The sequence below is a fragment of the Enoplosus armatus genome, chromosome 22, assembly GCF_043641665.1.
Source record: "Enoplosus armatus isolate fEnoArm2 chromosome 22, fEnoArm2.hap1, whole genome shotgun sequence".
NCBI lineage: Eukaryota > Metazoa > Chordata > Actinopteri > Centrarchiformes > Enoplosidae > Enoplosus > Enoplosus armatus.
Window position 1 is genome coordinate 9,039,661 of NC_092201.1, and position 21,128 is coordinate 9,060,788.

Consider the following 21,128-nt stretch of genomic DNA (forward strand, 5'->3'; position numbering starts at 1 on the left):
CATTTGTCTAAAATTGTTTGCATAAGACCAGAAGTTATATTATTCAAATTGTGGACTTAAATAATGGCGGTCCCTTTCAGTTAAATCATTCATGCATTAATGTGACCGTATTTCTATTATGTAAGAGGTCCAGGTGGCGCTTTCTCTAATTCCTCTTTTAGTGGTAGTGGGAGGCACATGTATCCAATCACACAAGGAAGCCATTGACCTGCTCCATTATCTACCAACGGACATGTGCCTTCCTGTATGAACTCTGTTTGGAGATACAGGATAGATAGACAGACAGACAGACAGATAGATAGATAGATAGATAGATAGATAGATAGATAGATAGATAGATAGATAGATAGATAGATAGATAGATAGATAGATAGATAGATAGATAGATAGATGGATGGATGAGAGGCAGATCATGTGAAACCTAGAGTGAAGAATCAGCTAACAGCCAGCAGATTAATGGGTCATATATATAATCTGGATTAAGTTACAACCAGAAATAGAAACAAATAAATCTATGAAACATCCACTAATGGTCACACGTATGCACAACTCCTTCCTGGCAACGGTTGTGCTTTTGTTTTGTATTCATAGTAGCAGTGGTTAGGTGTTACATTTAAAATTAATGTAACTGACAAACTTGTAAGAAAGAGAGTGCAACGGAGAGAAGAAGAAATTGGTATTCTGGAGAGAGCTGTCGGGGGACTCAATAGACACTTATGCGTGATTAACTGTCTTCCGATAAACACACACTCGGAGAGAAGGGGAATCGAGTTACTTTGTTTTCCTTTCGTTCTACCAGTGACAACAAACAAACCCATCTATTCAGTGTGAGGAAGAGGGAGAAGGAGAAGGGACGCTGTCACTGAGCCAACAGGCTTTCACACACAAACTGCTTTTTGTTGCTCTTGTCTTTAAACTTATTTGCTTGTTATCCTCAGTAAATATTTAATGTTTCCTTTGCTTTCTTTAGCCCCCCCCCCCCCCCCCCCGTTTCTGTCCTCTTCTTCATTTACACGAGGGACACAGTTGATTTTCAATATTTGATAACAGTCTTTGTAGTTATTTCTCTCTTTTCTGTCCCTCTCTCATTTAATGTTATTTCTTCTCTCTTAACTGAGACAAAATAAAGTGCAACATGCAGTCTGTCAACAAGCCCTTAGTTGTGTACTGAATGGGATGTATGTTTGTTTGTCTGCAGTGCGTTATGGCTGCAACTGATGACTATTTTCATCATCCATTCATCTGCCGATTATTTTCTCAACTAACTGATTAATTGTTTGGTCTATGAAATGTCATAAAATAGTAAGAAATTTCCGAAAGCTCCGTCTTTATGTGCGTTTATCTTGTGTGCAATCGTGCTGCTGAATCATCATGTGTGTCTGTGTTTGTGGTGCGATTTGTTCCTCTCTTCCACAGTTCAGTGGAACCAGGTCAAGCAAACTGAAGAGACAAACACACCAAAGAGTAAACTGTGTGTGTGTGTGTGTGTGTGTGTGAGTGTGTGTTATGGTTATATGGGGAATAATATTTTAAGAAAGACCTTGTGGCCTCCTGAGTTCCACCCCCCCTTCTCTCTGTCACTTCCTTTTCTCAGCACTGCCTCTGGTTTCTCTGGCACTGTATCTGACCCTGACCTCTGACCTCTCTGTGGAGAAGATCGGGGTCATCTGAACAAAAATGTCCCAACAGGGATCCATTACGTATCACATTAGTACCCTCTTTTTCTTCCTCAAGGAATTGCCCTCCTTTGCTGTCCCTCCCACCTTCTTTATTTCTTTCCTCTTTGCCTCCTTTCCCTCCTCTCTTGCTCTCTTTCTCTCGCTTTAACTGTTTTTTCTTACCCCCCTCTTTTATTTCCCTCTCTCCACTTTTTTTACTCACTCTCTTTTCTCTTTCTATCTCTCTCTTTCTGGAATGTGCCGCTCAGAAGCAGCTGAGAGGAGGAATGTTGCTGTAACAAGCCCATACACAACCCCAAGGGAGGGAGGCTCCCTACACACACACACACACACACACACACACACACGCATACACACTATCTTTCACTTCATGACGTTTGTTCTTTGACTCTCTTCCTCGCTCCTTCCTCTCCCTCATGTTCTGTCTTTCACATGTGTGCGCCTGCAGTAGAGGGCAGAGCATGAAGCTGCATGTTTCAGAACATAGCAGGATGAGTATATCTGGACACAGACACACACACACACAAGAGGGAGAGAGAGATAGAACGTGAGCCTGCCTGTTGCAGTAATGAAGTAGGGTGAAAATGTCTGCCCTCAGGCTAGAGGAATGACTCAGTGGTATGTTACACAACCCCGCCATGCCTCCCTCTGTTACAGGCTTCAGAATTCAGTCATATTCAGAGAAAAACTTGAATAAAAGAGTCGGGAACTATTACCAGTGCAGATGCCTCCATATATGCGGCATTAACATCCCTGTCATGCTCGGTGACATGTGACAATCCCCATCCACAGGGTCACTGAATGGTTTAATGAGTATGAAAATGACAAAAACCACATGCTATGGCTTTTGCAGTCAACAGATATCAACCCAATTGAACACCTATGGAAGATTTTGGAACTCGCTGATGGAAAAACACAGAAAGAAAGGAGAAGAGGACACTGGGAAATGTTTCTGCCTGGTGGCCCAGAAAGTGTCATCTCTAATACCAAATTCAGCATTACCAAAAGCAGTGAAGAAGGAAGTATTGAGTTCCTTTATGTAAAAGTAATAAATGTAGTGACGTAAAAACTTGCCTAGTGAAATGTAGTGAAGTAGAAGTATACAGTATGATAGAATTGAAATGCTCAAGTAAAGCACAAATACCTCAAAATTGTACCTACTCACGCAGAATCGATGACTCTCTGCCTTATTATCTGTGTTATATGAGTATAATGAAACGCTGTGTGAGGGTGAGAGTGTGTGCAAAGTGGACTGAGCGGTGAGGTGGGTGATGTGGCACTGCTCGGCCTTCTTGAGTGCAGCAACACCCTCAGTGTAACCCTTCCCTCAACAGATTCCAGCCAGCCTGTCTCTGTCTTCACCAATGTCACACACACACACACACACACACACACACACACACACACACACTGGCAGGCAGCCAGACATTGGCGGTTGGACGCTCTGTCAGATTTAGACACGTAATTACTGTCCTAGTTTTTGAGAGCTGTGTATGTGTGTTTGTCTCTGTGTACTATATGTGTGTGTTTTACATGGAGTGTGTTTATGTCAGTGAGACTGGTACAGAGTTTCCCTGCTTATTGTAAATGGACAACAGGACCTGACATACTGTCCAAAGAGACAGTAGACAACTTCTGATGAAGTAGATTATACTGTAGATTATACAGGGACATTTAAGAATAAAAGAATCAATCAATAATTTTGTTGTGCCTTTTTCTAAAATTTGGACATAAGGATGACCATCATGTCTTAAAAACGCTGTTTTAAGGCGATTCCGGTCACTGTAGAGTGACTTATTATTCACTGGCGCCACCAAGTGGGCAACATTTGCAAGTTGCAGTGCAAACATCCCTTAAAGCTGATGTTCTGATGAAGAAAACAGGAGTTCACTGTGGGAAAAATCAGTTGGTTCAGTAGATACAAGTATAATCTCATGGTATATACAGTATTATACTGGTCGAACACAACCACTACAGTTTTATATTAATATTTTGGGGGGATTACAAGGCACCTTACCGACTGTAGAGCTGCTGTTTATTTCATTCATAGTCTTACTTATACAGCATCAGAGGTCAAATCCTGTCCTCTAAATCTGGTTTCACTGATAATGATACTGCAAGGAAAAGAGGCATTGTGATATACTGCAACAGGAAAAGTAACTACTTTGAAATAAAAATAGACCCTGAAGATGTCATTTTGAATCTTCATTCTGAAAATCAGAATGATGATTTAACCTCTCATAATAATGGCATATATCTGAATGATTCATTGTTTATTCTCACAGTTTATATATTTAACACTGGCCTCAGCGGAATGTACAAATGGAATGTAGAATGGAATGTCCAGGTATCACTGTGATGTCATAGCTGCTGTGTCATGTGCTGCATGTTTCTCAGCTCTACTGAACACATCGTATCTGCAAACCGCACATTGATCCTTGTATTTTGTCAGAGACTTTTACCTCAACTATTTCAGTTGTCTGTACTGTCAGACTGAAACCATGAGCGACAAAAAACAAAGGTAAGAAATTCAGTGACCAATGCACAAGGTCTTCACCCGATCCTTCGGTATCACAGTAACAGGGGTTGACCTCTCTGAACTTTCTCACCAGGCAGCTGCCGAAAATGGGAGAAAAATGGGAGAAGAGAGGTGGAAGTGATGTGAACAAAAAGGTTGGCACAAGACTACCTTCAACACTGTGGCTCCCTCTGTATTTCATTTACTCTCATTTACACTTTAAATACATTTCTATCAATGCACCTTTTATTCTGTATTGTTTCTCTATCTTGATTCTTTTCTTACATTTGTTTTTTTGTTTGGTTTTTTCTGTCAATTTAAAATGTGTTTGCCTAAAATCCATAATTAACACCAATTTGATCTTTTTCTTGCCAAACAGTAACTTACAGTAACACACTGTAACTTCAGCTGCGTGGCTCAAAACTGTTATGTTTTGAATATACAAACTTGCAAAAATATACTTACTTGCATTTACGATTTAGCTATTTTCATTTTGTGCGTTATCCAACACAAGATTTTAAATACGTCATGTCACAGCCCTCCTAAGTGTAAAGGCTCATGTGTCACTGTCTTGGAGATTTAAATAGGGTCAAATTATAGCTCAACAAAGAAAAGTTTTTGATCTAGTTGTTTGTATCGCCTTCAGATCTCACACTGAATTACATTCTATTTTGTGACATTCCAGGTTCATGCAAGAGACGTCCATGACCTCCTGACATCACACATGTCCAAGCCTGTCGCACACGGATGCACTCTGCCAGAAATTGGCAATGGCTGGCTGATGAAACAACACACAGGCAACATATTGGTTAGTCTGCCTATCTGAGAAATTACAAAACAAATCCATCATTTATTTTAGTTACAGTATTACATTCGGTCAAATGGTTTATTATCACCAGTAGTGGTAGGAGCTGGAGAAGAGTTAAAAATTATTATTAGAAAAGAAAATAGCACCAATATTCGTGGAAGGCATTTTTCAAGTTGTCCCTACTCCTGACGATCCCCTTGTTTTTCTTTCTGCTTTTTTCTACGGTGTAAAATATCAGCATACAGGTAGTGGTGAAGTGGCTTCAACCCACCTTCCTCCATTACCAGTACAAGCTGTTGCCCATCAGCAGGTCAAGGAGTTGAGCAAACGCTCCTTTGCATCCAGACATGGCTTTGAGGAACTGCCCCTGTTAGCTGCAGGTGAGAGGAGCTGTTCAATCATATATCAATCTGAAACACTTAACTTTACACATTTGTTTTACACACACATTCTTTAAACAGGCTGACACCAGGGGGCAGTAGGCTACTGAAATGAAGTAGCTTTTTAACTGCATCTGATTATCATAATTCTACTTATTATCTATAAATTAGTCAAATTTTTTGATGAGGGATTTTTCTGTTATGACACAGTCAGAAGGACGTTGTATATATTTGGCCTCTGGTGCCACATTGTCAACTTTATACAGCCTGTACAGTATAACAGCATAACTTGAACCAGATTATCTGCAGTATTTCATACTTCTCAGTCAGACCTTTAAAGTTTTACTGACTTTCTTTAATTCTCGTGCAGTTGTCAAACCAGACTGCAGCAACAAGGAGGGTAGTCACCTGAAACAGGGCAGACGGATGCCTGTGCGTCTGATCCCAATTGAAAATATGTCCCAGTCTAGCTCTGGCAGCTCCAGGTCAGCGGGACACAGACCTGAGACCTTCGGGTCACCAACACAGCTGAACAACCTCTGCAAGCTGCCTGATATCAAGAATACTCAAGTTAAGCGTTCCAGGCCAAAGAGTGGGAATATGCACAGACTGCCGTGTGCACTGCCACCAATTTCTGAAGGGAAAAGCCTCAAGCTGCCCCCACATGACAACATGCAGAGGGCTGAGAGTCCCATAACGGACAAAGCAAAGAAAAAGAAGAAAATGATGTGACCCATTAAACCATGACACTTCTCCCATCACCTATGAACTTTCTCCCATTTGTTGCTGCTAATTCTCTTCATGAATTGTATTTAACATGTATAGTACTGGATAAATGTGCATACCTTACAATCATCAGATCATTCTTTTTTCTTTTATGTATAAAACTTCATGTTTAAGTGCTCTGTTTTAATACTCATAGGGAAACTCAGCATCTAGCAATTCGTGGATCACCAAAGTCAGGACCGAAGTGGTGGACTGACCAAAAGACACTGGCATCCCTAATGAGACTCACCTCAGCTCCACCACTCTGTACTGGACACTAAATGTTAAACTTCAACTAATCTAATGCAGGCAGAGCAGGAAGCTCTGGCTGGCTGCAGTTAATGTAAACGGCAGTGAGTCATTTAGAGTCTGTGTGGGTGAGAGAGAGATGGTATAGACTTGATCACTGCTGGCTAGTAACATTTTCCTTTTTTCTAGAAATTACAGCTGTGTCAGATAAATGCAGTGGTGTCAAAAGTAATATTTGCAGCTGAAATCTTTGCTTTGGTTTTACCTCTCCTCTTAGATTACTGTATATAGATTCGATATAGATTTGTACCTCTCAGCTGTTCTGCAGGGATGATAATCTGTCTGCTGTTTTTGTTTCCATTAAGATTCTAGTGTACAGTCCACAATCTTCCTTGTGGATTAACTTTTCACGCACCCCCCCCCCCCCCCGCAACAAATCACGGAAATAAATCCTCAATCAAACATTTCAAGTTTCTTTTAATTGATGTGACAAAACCTCTGCACCTTTGTGGAAAAATGTGCCTCAATAAAATTTGAAGTGTAACATATTTAAGGTAAATTGTAAAACTTTGGAATACATACAGGAAACAATAATTTAAATAAATAAAATTCTGGACAAGATCAACTCATACCGTGTAAAAAACAAGACCACCACAAACATTTCAAACATTATAAACGAGTGCAAAGACAAGATTTAACAAGTGAGACCTGAATTAAGACCAAAAAGCAAATGTACGCTGTGGTTACAGTAAGAGAGGCCTTGCGTGTATTTCTTTTTGCGTGTGCTTCAATTCATTCACTTTAAGTTCAAGTACAAAATAATTAAATACAAACAAAAACACATTTTCTGGAGGAGCACAGCAGTTTCGTGCGACTCCCACCAGGTCAAGATCAGAGATCCATTTTTGTTCCTCGAGCCCTGAGCTTCCTGGTTTTAGTGTCATGGCTAATCACAAAGACACTCTGGTGGAGCACACACACACACACACACACACACGCACACACACGCACACACATACCTCTACAGCCTGCAGCAGGTCTGTGTGTATGAAGAATGTAAAAGTTTTTGAAGTATATACAGAGGGAAACGTAGAGTCGAGTGAGCCTGGACAGGCCCTCTTCTGTCGTCTGTAAACAACTGCACACTGCAGCTGTTAATGTTACAGTTTCTGCACGAGTGTCCTTGTTTTTCCTCTTCTGGATGCTCCTCAGTCAGTCTGCAGCTGCTGTGTCCTCTCAATTTCCCTCCACTATGACAGACACTTTCAGGTCTCTGGATCAGACAAAAAGTTCATTTTAGATGTTAACTTGTGAGAACTACTGTACATGGTTAGCTGTTTGTGCAGCACTGGCAAGAAAGTTAGTGATCTTTACTCTTTGGATGTTTTATTTTTAAATGAATCAGAGTAAAGACATCTACAGTCATTCATGCAGACAATAGTTTTACATTTTCAAAAATATGCTTATTTGCTTACAAACTACGATGCTTATCTAAGAGTTAGATGAGACGATTGATATCTATCTCAAGCTTGTACGCTAACAATGTGGTTAGAGTCAGCAGTCTGTTAGCTTAGCTTAGCTTAAAACTGGAAACAGAGGGTCAGAGGACATTCATGTTCCACAGAGGGCCAGTTAACCTGGCTCTGTCCAAAGTGTTTTCAGTCTTTATGCTAAGCTTATTAAGATAAGCTAACTATCTTCTGGCTGTAGCTTCTTATTTTACAGAAATTAGAGAGGTATTGATCTTGTCGTGTATAAGTGTAAAAGCGTATTTCCTGTCAACCTTTTCCTTTACAGGTTGTTGCTCCACTAGAGCTAAGTGAAAATGGAAGCAACATTTGTGCAATGTATACAAGAAGCGGTGTACAGTTGACTACATAAAAAAGTGTTATATGTTATCTACATGACAAAACATGACAGAAACTAACAATAATACTAAAGTAAATCAGTCATAGCTCACTGGTTACCACAAGCATCATTGTATAGTTGATAAAGCCACCTCTTAATGCTAACATGCACAACAGTGACGCGATGTGACTTCTTACCTACGCTGTCGGCTGTGTCGTCGGCCAGGGGGTCAGAGTTCATTATATACTTGCTGCCAAATATTTGCACCAACTGGTCAAAAAACTTGCATTCCTGTTTCTCTCCTCTGGAAACAGAATTTCAGAGCTTATAAGGATGAATGTGTCAAAGAGCAGTGGATCAAATGTTGAGGTCTGAAACATGCTTAGAGAATAAAACTGTATTAAGAATGTAGCTGTTAAGACCTGCAGCGTGATCTAACTACATAATGCCGCCCACTCATCCCCCAAAAACAAGAAATGGTGCTTACTTTCTGCCTTCGAGGAAGTGTCGGAAATTGGCCCTCAGCCTCTTTATCCTGGTCTGACACTGTTCAGGAGTACGCAGGAAGCCCTGGCTGGCCATGACCTCAGAGATCTGGATGAAGATGTGTTTGTTCTTGGTGCAGCCCTTCAAGTTCTCCTGGATCTCCTCGCTCCCCCATATGTCCAGGAGGGCCTCGGTCTCCCCGTCACTCCAGGGAAGCTTAGAGCTGTCAGCCACCCACTGGGTACCTGAGGCAGCTGACAGAGTGGAAGTCTTAGAATGAGAGTAATAAATCTGTACAGTATATAGCATAATTACAATAATGAGAAGCCATACAGGCAATGCTATGAACTTATAGATCTACTTGGTTGGTAGAAAACATGTGAATTATCTGTCATATTGTGTAATGATTAGAGAAAAAGCAAAAACAGTGGATAGAATTAGAGAGAGATTTGCTTACTTGTATTTATGGTATCACTTTTCATGAACTAATATTCAGAAAACAAGATGAGAAGCACAGAAAGCTGCGTAATAAAATGCGACACAAAGCATACCGTCTAAAAATGGCTTACTAACAAAGATTTTTGATGATTGATTTTGATTCAACTTTGTATAGTAAAAACGTAAAAATATATGAAACGATGTCTGCTTCTTTTGCTGCCATTCCTGCTGCCATACCACTCATATGAAAGCTAGGCTGTCACTACAGCTGCTGTCGTTCAGAAATGTATTATGAACTTAGTTTGAGCCAGTATTCTTGGCATCCACTGGTGTCACTTCACATTTAATTAAAAAAACACAACCTAGATGTTTTCTTTAAGTTTCACCTTTCTTCTGACCAGGCACTGGTGTGCAGTCGTTTGGCTCATCTGTGACTGACGTGTCTGCGACTGAGTCGTCCGCTTTCAGCTCCCTCCTGAAGATTTCATCCATCTCGCTGAAGAATTTAAAGTCCTCCCTGAATTCAAAGGAAAAAACACCAGACAGATTTACGCATTTAAATTTGTAGCCTGTGATTAACTGGCAATGCTAATCCCATACAAATTCCAAATGTTTGCCATGACAATTAAACAACAGAGAGCAAAAAAAACAACAAAAATTGCCTCATGATATTAACAATAGAAATAATATTAATTATAAATGTGTTAAATTCAAAGAAAAAAGATTCATAGTTTTGTCATCACTGACTTTTCATGGAGGAAGCCATGTTTAAGGCGCTTAATGCGGGAGTAGCACTGCTCTGAAGTCCTTATGAATCCTCGGTCACTCATCTTCTCAGAGATGTACTCAAACACGTGACGGTTCTTCAGGCAGCCCCTCAGGGTGAGCTGCACGTTGTCTTCACCCCAGATCTCCAACAGAGTGCGAGTCTCCTCTTCCGACCAGGGCATCTTCCTGCTCAGGTCCGTGGGGAGGTGGCTGGCTGAGGGCTGCTCGTCTAAGAGGAGGAGCAAAAGATTTAGTTTAATCTTTGGAATTTACATCGTATCTACAAAATTTGTGAAGGCACAAATTGCACTTAATAAATGGATTTGATAATATTTTAACCTACACATGTCAGGATTCTTGTCCAACAGGGGTTGCGAGGTGGCGTCAGCAGCAGCACTGTCGACATCAGCATACACAGAGTCATCACCGAGCACCGGAGCCAGGAGGTGGAAGTATCGAAACACAGCGGGCCGTCCTCCACTTCTGGAAAATATAAACCAAAGGCAAGCTAGGTTGGTGATCTTAATTTGAATTAGAAACTCAAAAGTTTCAGCTGACGGATTTTTTTTTTATACTAATATCTGAAATAATCTCTCAGCCATTTTATTTACCTCCGGCTGTTGAGGTAACGCCTGTAAGTCTTCTTCAACCTTTTGATCCGGGAGTGGCATTGCTCTGTCGTCCTCTGGTATCCCATGGCGGTCATTCTCTCTGACATGTCGGCGAATATGTGCCCATTGCGGACGCAGGTCTTCAGGCTGTGCTGCACGTCATCTGCAGCCCACACCTCAACCAGAGCGACCGTCTCCTGCTCCGTCCACGCTGTGTTCACAGCATCTGCACCTATTTCAGGTGGACGTAGCAATCGGAAAGACTGATTGAATGTTTATCTAACGGAGGATTTCTTCTACTGCTGTGTGAATGAATAAAAAATAACTGTACCTGGATCCTGGTCTGCTTGGTCGTCTCTTTCATCATACTCATCAATAGAAACTGCCTCATGTCCAAGTATTTGTTCCAGCTGCTTGTAGAATCTATAATCTACTCTTCTTCCACATCTAGAAGGTGTGAAAAGACATAAATATGAACCATCACCGTCATACTGAATTATATTTGCAAACAGATAAAAAAGCAAACTGAAGATTGATCTCACTTCTTCTTATCGTAGCACTGTCGGAAGTTGTTCCTCAGCGACTTGACCTTCCAGCGGCACTGCTCCGAGGTTTTCGAGTAGCCAAGGTCTTGCATTCTCTCTGAAATGTCGGCGTAAACGTGTCCATTGTGTACGAAACCCCTCAGCGCCCTCTGAACGTCTTCGTCGCCCCAGATCTCCATAAGTGCCAGGGTCTCCTCATCTGACCACGAGCTAGGTGCTGGTTTTTCTGTTGACATGCTGATGTCTCCATCTTACAGTGGAAACACAGCACTCGTCACTGGCTGCGCTGGTTTAAAGCATTATTAAAGCCTCAAGCCCAACCTCATTAAAGCATGAATGCAACGTTAAAATCAAGCTAATTAGCCCGTTAGCATTCAGCAAACACATACATTTCTAAAGGAAATTAGGGTTGAAAATAATGATATTGTTCATTATTAATTAAATATATTTTCAATTTATCGGTTAATTGTTTCAACTGTACAACATCAGAAAAAGTGAAAATGTTCATATGTTCATTTTTTGTTCTTTTGTACTGCTTCAAAGATTTCAAACACATGTCAATAACAATAATGTAAAGCTGTATGATATGATGTAGCTACAATCAGTCAATAGTGTATTCTTGAGAATTGCTGCCCTTCAAGAGTTGATGAGGGGATTTTCTACCTGTTTCAGTCACTGATTCACCGTTGGAGTCTTCTGATATTTCGATGGAGTCCGTTACCACAGTTGAAGAAGTTGACGGCTGCTTGTCCAGGATTTGTTCCAGCAGGTCATAGAATTTAAAGTCCACTCTGTCAGTCCCAGACGAACTACCGGCAGTAAAGGTTGCAGTTGTATTAACACGCACATGTCCTGCCAACAGTACAGTGTACAGTATATTTCTGATTCTGATACAAGATGAATAGTCATGTACAGCTTTTACCTCATGCTCTCCTGACACTGCCGATAGTTGGCTTTCAGCCGCTTGATCCTGGTGTGGCACTGCCCTGCGCTGCGGGAGTAGCCGTTGGCCCCGAGCTTCTCTGATATTTCGGTGAAAATGTGACCGTTGTGTGGGTAGCGTCTCATGCTCTGCTGGACCTAAATGTACGTGAAATTCTTAGTAAAGGTGGAGGTATAAAAAACAAGTTTCACTTTGCTTTTGAACAGGAGGAAAAAAAAGCATCCTACATGATCAAAGCTTTAAATCACATCGATGAAGTGAGGTGAGATGGCAGTTCGGCCAGATTATCAGGAAAGTTAAAGGCGTAACTATATGATATTTATACTCTACCTGTGGATCTCCCCAGATCTCCAGAAGGATGATGGTCTCTTTGTCCGACCAGGGGACCTTCTTCCTGTCTTCCTGAACGCCCACAGCAGACTCTGAAGAGACACAAACAAAAAAGAAAACACTTGACAACTTCATTGAGTTGATTCTGCTATCAGCTATTAATCGGTCAGTTCACTACTATCAACTGTTGTTGATATTGCATTTGACTATTTTTGTTCTGAATATGATGTTGAGCCAAAACGTCATGTATACTGTATTTGCCATTAAAATTACACTGAATCATTGACTATTATGACAATCCATCTGGTATTAAAATGCTGCGCTACTGTTCTTTTTGGATTGACTGGTGTAGTACATTTCCAGTATTCGTATTTGTCCAATCCCATCTTCATTTGCTTCGTTGGGTTTTATGATTCTCGACATAAATTAATAAAACAATTAGAAAAGACAGATCAAGAACAGAACTGATTTAAAAAGATGCAGACGCAGTTATAAAAATCTGAAAATATGGTGCGGGCTGGGTATACAATTCAGTAAGTGGAAGAGGCATAAGGAGACTATGCATTCAGTATTTTAACAGCATTTGACAGTGTGACTGTGTTCTTTGCATGTAATTCAGATTTCTTGCTTAGCTGCATTTAGGGCTCCCTTTATTTTTTACTAGCTATGTTTCCATACAACTTCACCATGTCAAAACAATGTATACGTTACATCCCTGTCTTTAACCCACTGAATCACTGTCATGTTTTTCATCAAAGGCTCCAACTATAACTTAGGTTTCTATATATTTCCACATATTTTAGTTTTTACAGAATATCACTGAATGAATTTCTTGTCACCAGATATTAGGGGCACACAGGGATGAGTCAGTGTATATAAAGATTAGATGGCAGGGTGACGCAGTGTGATGGTTATCTGAGCTCCCTTCCCACACCTCCCGCAGTCAGTAGAGAACATTTGAGTTTACCGATATCTTGACGGGAGAAGGAAGGAAAGTCGTTGTCTTCAGGCTCTCCTGGTATTTCACCCGACTGCGGCACTGAAGAGAAGTCCTTCACTAAAATTCTTCCCAGTTCATTGTAAAACTTGCACTCAACTTGCTCTTGTCCCTTCATGCTACACCGAGGGATAAGAAGAGAGCAGAAATATACTGTAAATCAACAAAATTCCTGAACTTTTCCTTTCACTCTTTCTGCTTTAAGCATACGTACTTGTTTTGGTAGCACTGCCTGAAACTTGATTTCACTCTTTTCAGCCTTGTCTGGCACTGCTCAGGTGTTCGGGAGAAACCCTGGGCAGCCATCTTGTTGGATATGGTGGAAAAAATGTGTCCGGTTCTGTGTATCCCCCTCAGCTCCTGTTGCATCTTGTCTTCACCCCACGTGTTGATGAGGGCCAACGTCTCTAAATCTGTCCATGGAACACTTCTAGTTCCTAAAAATATGAATCACATTGTTTGTCAAGTCTACTGGAATTTTGTCATTTTAATATAACCATATATCATGGTTAATGTCTGATTATTTTGGCTTTCGGAAGCATATATAAATACATAGACAAAACAACAGAACACTGGTAAAACAGTCAAATAGAGGAGACACCTATTTTCTGTTGCAGGCCTAAACTAAACTAGAAAAATTAAATTAAATGTGTGGATCTACCACACAAAGTGAAGTTGTCAAACATCTAACACCCCTGTTGCAGCAGTGGTTTAATTGACTCAGTAAGTACAAAAATGTGACATTGTACCAATTTCTAGTCGGCTCGTGTGGCCAAGAAACTGCAAGTCCTCGTCGCCATCTTGGGACTCGTCTTCATCGATGGCCTCATCAACATCATAGGTGACCTCAGGAACAGCTGAGGGAGCTGAGGAGCCGAGTACCCGCTCCAGCGGCTCGTAAAATTTATACTCCAGCCTGGAGTTCCCTCTGGTGTTAGATGAGGGAAAAGTCAGCAGGCATTTTGCTTCAATTGCTTTTTTTCCTCTATTGTTTCACAAATTACAGCTAATGTCTGAGGGAAATGCTAGCTAGCTGACAAATTGCAATCATTGAACAGAAAGGAGGGACGACAGTTCATTTAATACCCACTTGTTGTTCTGGCGGAAACATTTCTTCAGCCGTTTGATCCTGGTCTGGCACTGTTCCACTGTTCTCATGTAGCCTCTCTCTGCCATCTTCTGTGCGATCTGCGTGAATATGTGACGGTTTTTCAAGCAGCCCTTCAAAGCCCGCTGCACAGAGTCCTTCCCCCAGATATCGAGCAGATTGAGCGTCTCCTCGTCCGACCAGGGAACTTTTGTGTCCAACACAACTGGGAGGGAACTTTCCTGAGAGTCTAAAATCAAACGAGAAGAATTAGTCAAAGGCCTAGAAAGCTTAGACTGATTTAATCAAGTATTCACTGATCCATACATAAAGTGTACAAACCTGTATATTCACCCCATATTGAGATTAGAGGAGATTCACCTGAATTCTCATCATCCACTGATGAATCCCTGTAAAGGTGGAAAATTGACAGATTGGTTTAGACACCTTTTTCTCTCACTTTGTGATCCCCCAAAAACTTGTTTGGATCAGAGCATAATTCAGCCACAAGGCACATACGGTATGTGCAATGAAAAGAGATGAAGAATGAACATTAAAGAGATTTAAAGCTACAGGTTACACAGTACGAACTAGTGGGTACAGGTTCACTTGGAAACAAGAGTTAACTGCCATGCTGGCCACTCTGTAGGATTGCACTAAATGCTACATGCTTCAACATCTTAGTTAAGCATTCTAGCATGCTAACATTTGCTAATTACCCCTAAACACAAAGTACAACTGAGGCTGATGGGAATGTCACCAGTTTGCAGGATAAACAAAGTATTGGACAAATTAAAATTTTCACCTGATGATGACACTAGATGAAAATTCAGGGGATCAAAGATTTTACAATTCATCCTCCAGTAACCATGAATGTCTGTACCTATTTTCATTCCAATCCATCCACTAGTTGTTGAGATGTTTCAATCTAGATCAAAGTGATGGACCCGCCATGCCTCTTATGTGGATAAAAAGCGAAAGGAACCATGAGTGATGAAAATAAAACAAAAGTGTTGCCTGCCCGCTGAACCAGTAGGAAACCCCACTGTCATGTCTTTGCATTTAACAAATGATTTTGGTAATCTTACAAGAAAGCCTTCGCCTCTGCAGGCTGTTTTGTGGGAATGTCCACACCTCCGCTCAGCTTCCTCTTCCTGAGAACTCGCGCTCCTCTCAAGCTTTGGCTGTCGTCACTGGCTGCTGAATGTCTGTCCACAGTCTCACTAGATGTAGTGAGGTCTATGGTTTCATCACATGGTCGTGTACTAATTGAGCTTTGCACTTTTCTCTCCTGAGAAACGTTACCGCCTCTAACCTGCAGCTGCCAACTGCCTGAGTCTCTTGTCTCCGTCAGTCTTTGTCTCAGCGTCTCAGAGCTCCTCCTGCTCGCCCTCTCCAGGCTGCTAGCGCTGAAGGGAGCGTCGAGACGTCCTTTGTGCTCTGGAGGGTTTGAATCTTTGAGAGGAGATGAGCAAGAGGTGGTGTTCGTGACAGGTTTGGTCCCAGGAGGCAGAGACAGGGAGGAGAGGATGCAGTCGTCCATCGGTAATAATCTAGGATCTACAAATGAGAAAAAAACATGATTAATTAGACACCAGCTTCACTCAAACATAACTTAAATTTAGCAAAATATAAAGACAAAAACTGTTTTCTGTTTCAGTGTTGACTGTTCATTTTGTTGACTTACTATTACAATGTCACAGTATACAATTACAGTAGAAAGCCATGTGCCAACCGTACCTTTCTCTTCAAAATGGCCGAGGTTTCTGTGGTGTTCAAGTACAGCCTTCATGTCCTCTGGCGGGAAGAAGGATTGTAAACAGTCTTCTAGGAATGACGGAGCGTCTCCGAGCAGAGCTGCCAACTGAGAAGAGAGATCGAGTTACTGTCTTTAGTAAATCCTGCATTCATTTGTTTTTATACCGCCAAGTAACTCACAGTGAGTTCAAATGAAATAAAAGTTAATTTAATGAGAAGTTATGTGTTTTCCTTGACATGCACATTTTGTGTTACTGCCAGAAATATGAGGAGCGTCACATTAGAACCTCATGCAGTCTTGCTGACCCACATAAAAAATAATTTGCATGACTATGGCTGCTTAAGGAAATGAAAACTTTCTGGCCTAATGAGCATTTTTTGTTTTATAGTATGTGACAATGTGACTTTGTTATTTTGCTATTCTGCCACTGCTTGGCACAGAAAAGGGAGACAAGGAGGAAGCAGTCCACTGGGACACTGTATTGCACCTGAGCCCAGTTAACCCTCCTCTATAGCTGTCTCTGGGTCAGTGGTGCAGACAGATGAGCCCCTGCACTGGGCCTATGTGCCACAGTCAGCCTGAAAAAAAAAAAGCGAATTCAGTTTGGAATAATGCCAGAGCTTTTTTCCTGGCGATACACTTGTCTGTGTTGCATTTGGTTTATGTTGATGGGGAGATAAAGGACAGAGGAAAAACAAGTAGTGCAGACCTCCCACTGGGCCTGATAACATCCCCAGGTAGCTGTTGCCATGTCACAGCAACACTCTAGTGGGCAGGTAGCAAAATAGGGATATAACCATAGCCAAAATATGACCTTTTACATAAGCAGTGTGGATATGAAAGGACATGTGCTCATTTGAAATTGCAGTGACAGTAGCACTAGGGACATTCAAACAAATAAAAGTGTAACTTCAAGGAGGTATTATTATTATATTATTATCATTATTATTATGTAATTGGCTGATAATGTGTGCCAAGCTAGAGTTCAAAGGAAGGTGGCACCTGTGTGAAGTCTGGAACTGGCAGCAGCTCCTCCAGTCTTGATATGAACTCCCACACCAGCATCTCAAGTGCTGCATCGTACTTTGAGCCAAAATATACAGGGAAGATTTCCTAAATGAGAAACAGAGACAGACAGATTAAGAGAGAGAGATACATTTAGGACGGGTTGTTGTTGGGAAACTGTGTCCCAGTGAGTTCACTGCTGCAGCACGTGTTTGTGGAGGGGTTGCATGACTTCCACCAGAATATTGTGTTCGGCACAAACGCTTCAAAACCTGGAACTTATAAAATGGTGCAACTGCCTGCCTATTTCTGTCACACCTGCATTCAGCGATTCGATAAACCCACCATCTCTTGGATGGATGATGTACTGATTAAGAGTGACAGGCCTGTTCAGTAGCCATCATTCCTGTTAGAATTATAACTACTCCAACTACTCAAAATAACTCCAAATGTTTTGCCCTTGTCCTCTAATTTAAAATCAATCCCTCTGTGTCCTCAGAGAACACAAGACCAAAAGCAGATCATGAAAACCGGCATCACCTGGAGAGAACATCAGATTGGAGTAAACCATTTGAATGAATAGTGAAATGTTCTGTACTGTTTTTGTACTTTTTTTGCACTGAACTTATGATACAGTATGTAATATACTATCGCGTATATGATGCAGTCGAGTCAGTGTACTGATGGATTTTCTTGTCTGTGTAAAATTTGTTTTTATGATAGTATTCAGAATATTCAGTTAGTTTAATGTATACAGGAAAATCGGGATCCACAACAGCTTATTTTTCATTGCATTATGAAATACCTTAAGGGATGTGCAAAAGACAATTTCCTGCTCAGCTAAAAGGAAAGTAAAATGACACAGCAAGGAGTGAGCGCCGTCTCACCTGGAAAAAATATTTTCTTTCAGAGGGATCCTCCAGTAATGAATGCACCAACTCCACAAAGTTCACCTCAGATTCCTCCACCTGGTTAATGGTTACCTGTTATACACACACACAATGTGAACACAGAAATGCTCAAATCAAGGTAACTGAAAACAAACAACCCTTGGTCACACCTGACTATATTGTCATCCACATTTTTCAGCTTTTTTAGCTGACTGAATTTCTTTCATTGGAGATAAAGAAAACGACTAAGTACTCTTGACATCAAGCACAGGTTTTTAGCAGGTTTGAACAACCCAACAGTCATGAGACTCAATCACTCATAATTGACCCAGTAACCTTCCACATCAGAGAGAAAACAGCTGTGTGGTCGCCAGCAACAGTTTACTTACATGGTGATCCTTGGCTGTGCTGACAGGAGCTTTAATTCTGTCCAGATGTGGCTGAATGGTCTGCATGTCCACTGGGTGCTCACCTCGACACATCTCCAGGACCAGCTGAATATACACGCACACGAAACAAAATCAAATACATCACATTCAAAGTGTAACACTGGACTACAGCTACTGATGAACTTTCTTATCTTTGCTGTCTTTTCTGTCACTTGAATCGTACATTAAATTTTTTTTTCTTCAGTCTTTGACCTGTTGCTACTCTTCCCATATGATGTATAGGAGAAGAAATTAAATTAATAGAGAGATAAGTGAGAAACAGTACTGAGGTTACACTGGGGTTATCTGAACTACCTGGAACTGTAACAGTGAAATTACAATGGTTATCATCTACTCATTAGCTACTTAAGATCGTTTATTAATTGGATATTTGAGACAAATACTTAAAATCAGTATAAGTGTCACCTCAGTATGATTAAACATTATATTACGTGATTATTATTACTGACTCTGGCCCTGAGTCCCAGGATGAGCTGAGCTCTCTGACTGTAGCTCATCAGCTCTGGGACCAGCTCCGTCACCATGGTAACAAACTCCTCCAGCATCCCATAGTGGTCCACAAGTCCCTGCTGCACTATTTGCCACACTGCAGCTGACAAAAGCTGCAAGGGCGGTGCCAGGAGGCGTAGATAGTGGACTGGAAGATCATTACCTGCAGTGGGGGAGAGGAGACAGGTAACCCAGTAACCAGGTTGCATGACACACCTGCTCAAATCTCTATTGGCTGCTTTACAGTTTTATGGTTCATAGTTCTTGTCAGCTGAAGCATATGAATAGGGTTGGGCTATGTACAGTGGGGTCCAAAAGTCTGAGACCACATTGAAAATTTTTTCATGTAAACCTGGAAATAATCACAAACTTTGAGGATTCAGAAACATTTAAAAACACAAGAAGTTATGACATGAAAATTAAGACAAATTTGTGGCATTGACCAACTTAACTCCTTCGTACAAAAGGTCAGATTTCTTTGAGTTGTATCCCTTCCATCGAAACATGCAGATGACACTTATTGGAGGCTTGCTCAAGTAACTCAGCTTACAGCCAGTGCTCACCTGTTATAAATATGGCCTCAAGTTTCCAGCAGCTCATTGCTTACTAAGTAGCATTGTGATAGTGAGAAACATGGAATCTGAACTAAGTGAAAGTGTCAGAACTCAAAGTGTTATTCTGAGCAAAGAAGAACTTTCTCAGTGTCAAATCATGGCTAGACTAAAGGTTTCTAAGGGGGCATCGCATGAAACTCTAAAACACTTTGCAGAAATGGGATCAGTTGTATCCAAAGCACGGTCAGGCAGACCAAAGGTGACCACACCATCCGAAGCTCAATAGATCAAGCTTAATTCCCTGAGAGACAGAAAAGCAACCTCATCACAGATACAGAAATTGCTAAATAAATAAGGCAAGACTCCAAAAGTATTGTCAAAAGAAGGCTGTCTTGTGGTCGCCTTGAGACGAGTAGCAGTTTCTAAACCACTTCCCAGAAGGGGAAACATGGCCAAACGCTTCGGGTGGGCAAAGAAATACCAGCATTTTACTGTGGATGACGAAAAGTCCTATTTACTGATGAATCCAGGAGAATGATACGGCAGAGTATCAAACCTACAGTGAAACATGGTGGAGGGAATATTCAAGTCTGGGGGTGTTTTGCCAACTCTGGACTTGCACACCTTCACCGAATCGACTACATCCTGACCAAGGAGAAGCACCACTCCATTCTTCAGAGACGTGCTACACCCTCTGGTTTGCATCTTTAAGGAGAAAGATTCATAGTGCAGCAGGATAATGAGCCCAAACACACCTCAAAGATTTGCAAGAAGTACTCGAAGACCACAGAAGACCAAGGAGTCGTGACTGTCATGGACTTTCCTACAGTCACCTGACCTCAACCCCACTGAACTATTTATAGGGCACTTGAAGACTCAGAAACAAGCATTCTGTGACATCATAAGAAGCCCTTTGGACCATTGTCAAATTATGCTGGGATAACATGGGTCATCAGGTTTTGCACAAACTTGTGGAGTCCATGCCGGCTCGAGTGCATGCTGTCATTAAAGCAAAAGGGGGGCATTCCAAATACTAAGACTTTCTGAAATTCCTGTACATTTTTCAAAGACTCAACTTTTCACCCAAATTGTTAAGCTGATAAAAAATAGTATTTCATTCGAAATGGCTAAATAATGCAGCTTCTCTAACATGCAATAATACATTTGCAGATTATTATGCTGTGGCAGAAGGAAACATGTACAGTAGCTATTAAATAATTGACCTTGTTCTTTGAAATTTGGCGTTGTTTGTTATTGTTTTGGTACAGTAATTAGCTCAGACTATTATTATTATTATTATTATTATTATTATGTCGGTTCAGTTTGAATGGGAAGAGACATGCTGGTGTAGTTTTTATATCCACTAAGCTGAATTTAGTCGTTTAGACAAGGAACAATTATCCAAAGCCCACTTCAGCAGCAGTTTACTTAAACCACGGTACACATAATTCAACAAGCAACCTGAGTCAACAACATCCACCTGACACTTTACATGCCGGCCAAGAGAACAGTATGCATTAGTGAACTTGA

At 41.1% G+C, this 21,128-nt stretch overlaps 1 protein-coding gene across 1 annotated transcript; it reads right to left on the minus strand.

The window, feature by feature from the left end:
• Window positions 1-7,355: 7,355 nt before the first annotated feature.
• Window positions 7,356-20,303, minus strand: LOC139305391 (uncharacterized). Its single transcript, XM_070929362.1, has 22 exons — window positions 20,159-20,303; window positions 19,005-19,207; window positions 18,496-18,600; window positions 18,104-18,184; window positions 17,214-17,324; window positions 16,193-16,316; window positions 15,541-16,012; window positions 14,795-14,862; window positions 14,456-14,702; window positions 14,115-14,293; window positions 13,580-13,802; window positions 13,336-13,484; window positions 12,369-12,460; window positions 12,018-12,175; window positions 11,759-11,904; window positions 11,093-11,345; window positions 10,882-10,997; window positions 9,919-10,168; window positions 9,558-9,688; window positions 8,735-8,987; window positions 8,445-8,551; window positions 7,356-7,672 (listed from the first exon to the last, which is right to left on the minus strand). The coding sequence occupies exons 1-22, from the start codon at window positions 20,301-20,303 to the stop codon at window positions 7,665-7,667; spliced, it is 3,621 nt and encodes a 1,206-aa protein (XP_070785463.1). The 3' UTR covers window positions 7,356-7,664.
• Between the last annotated feature and the right edge of the window lie 825 nt (window positions 20,304-21,128).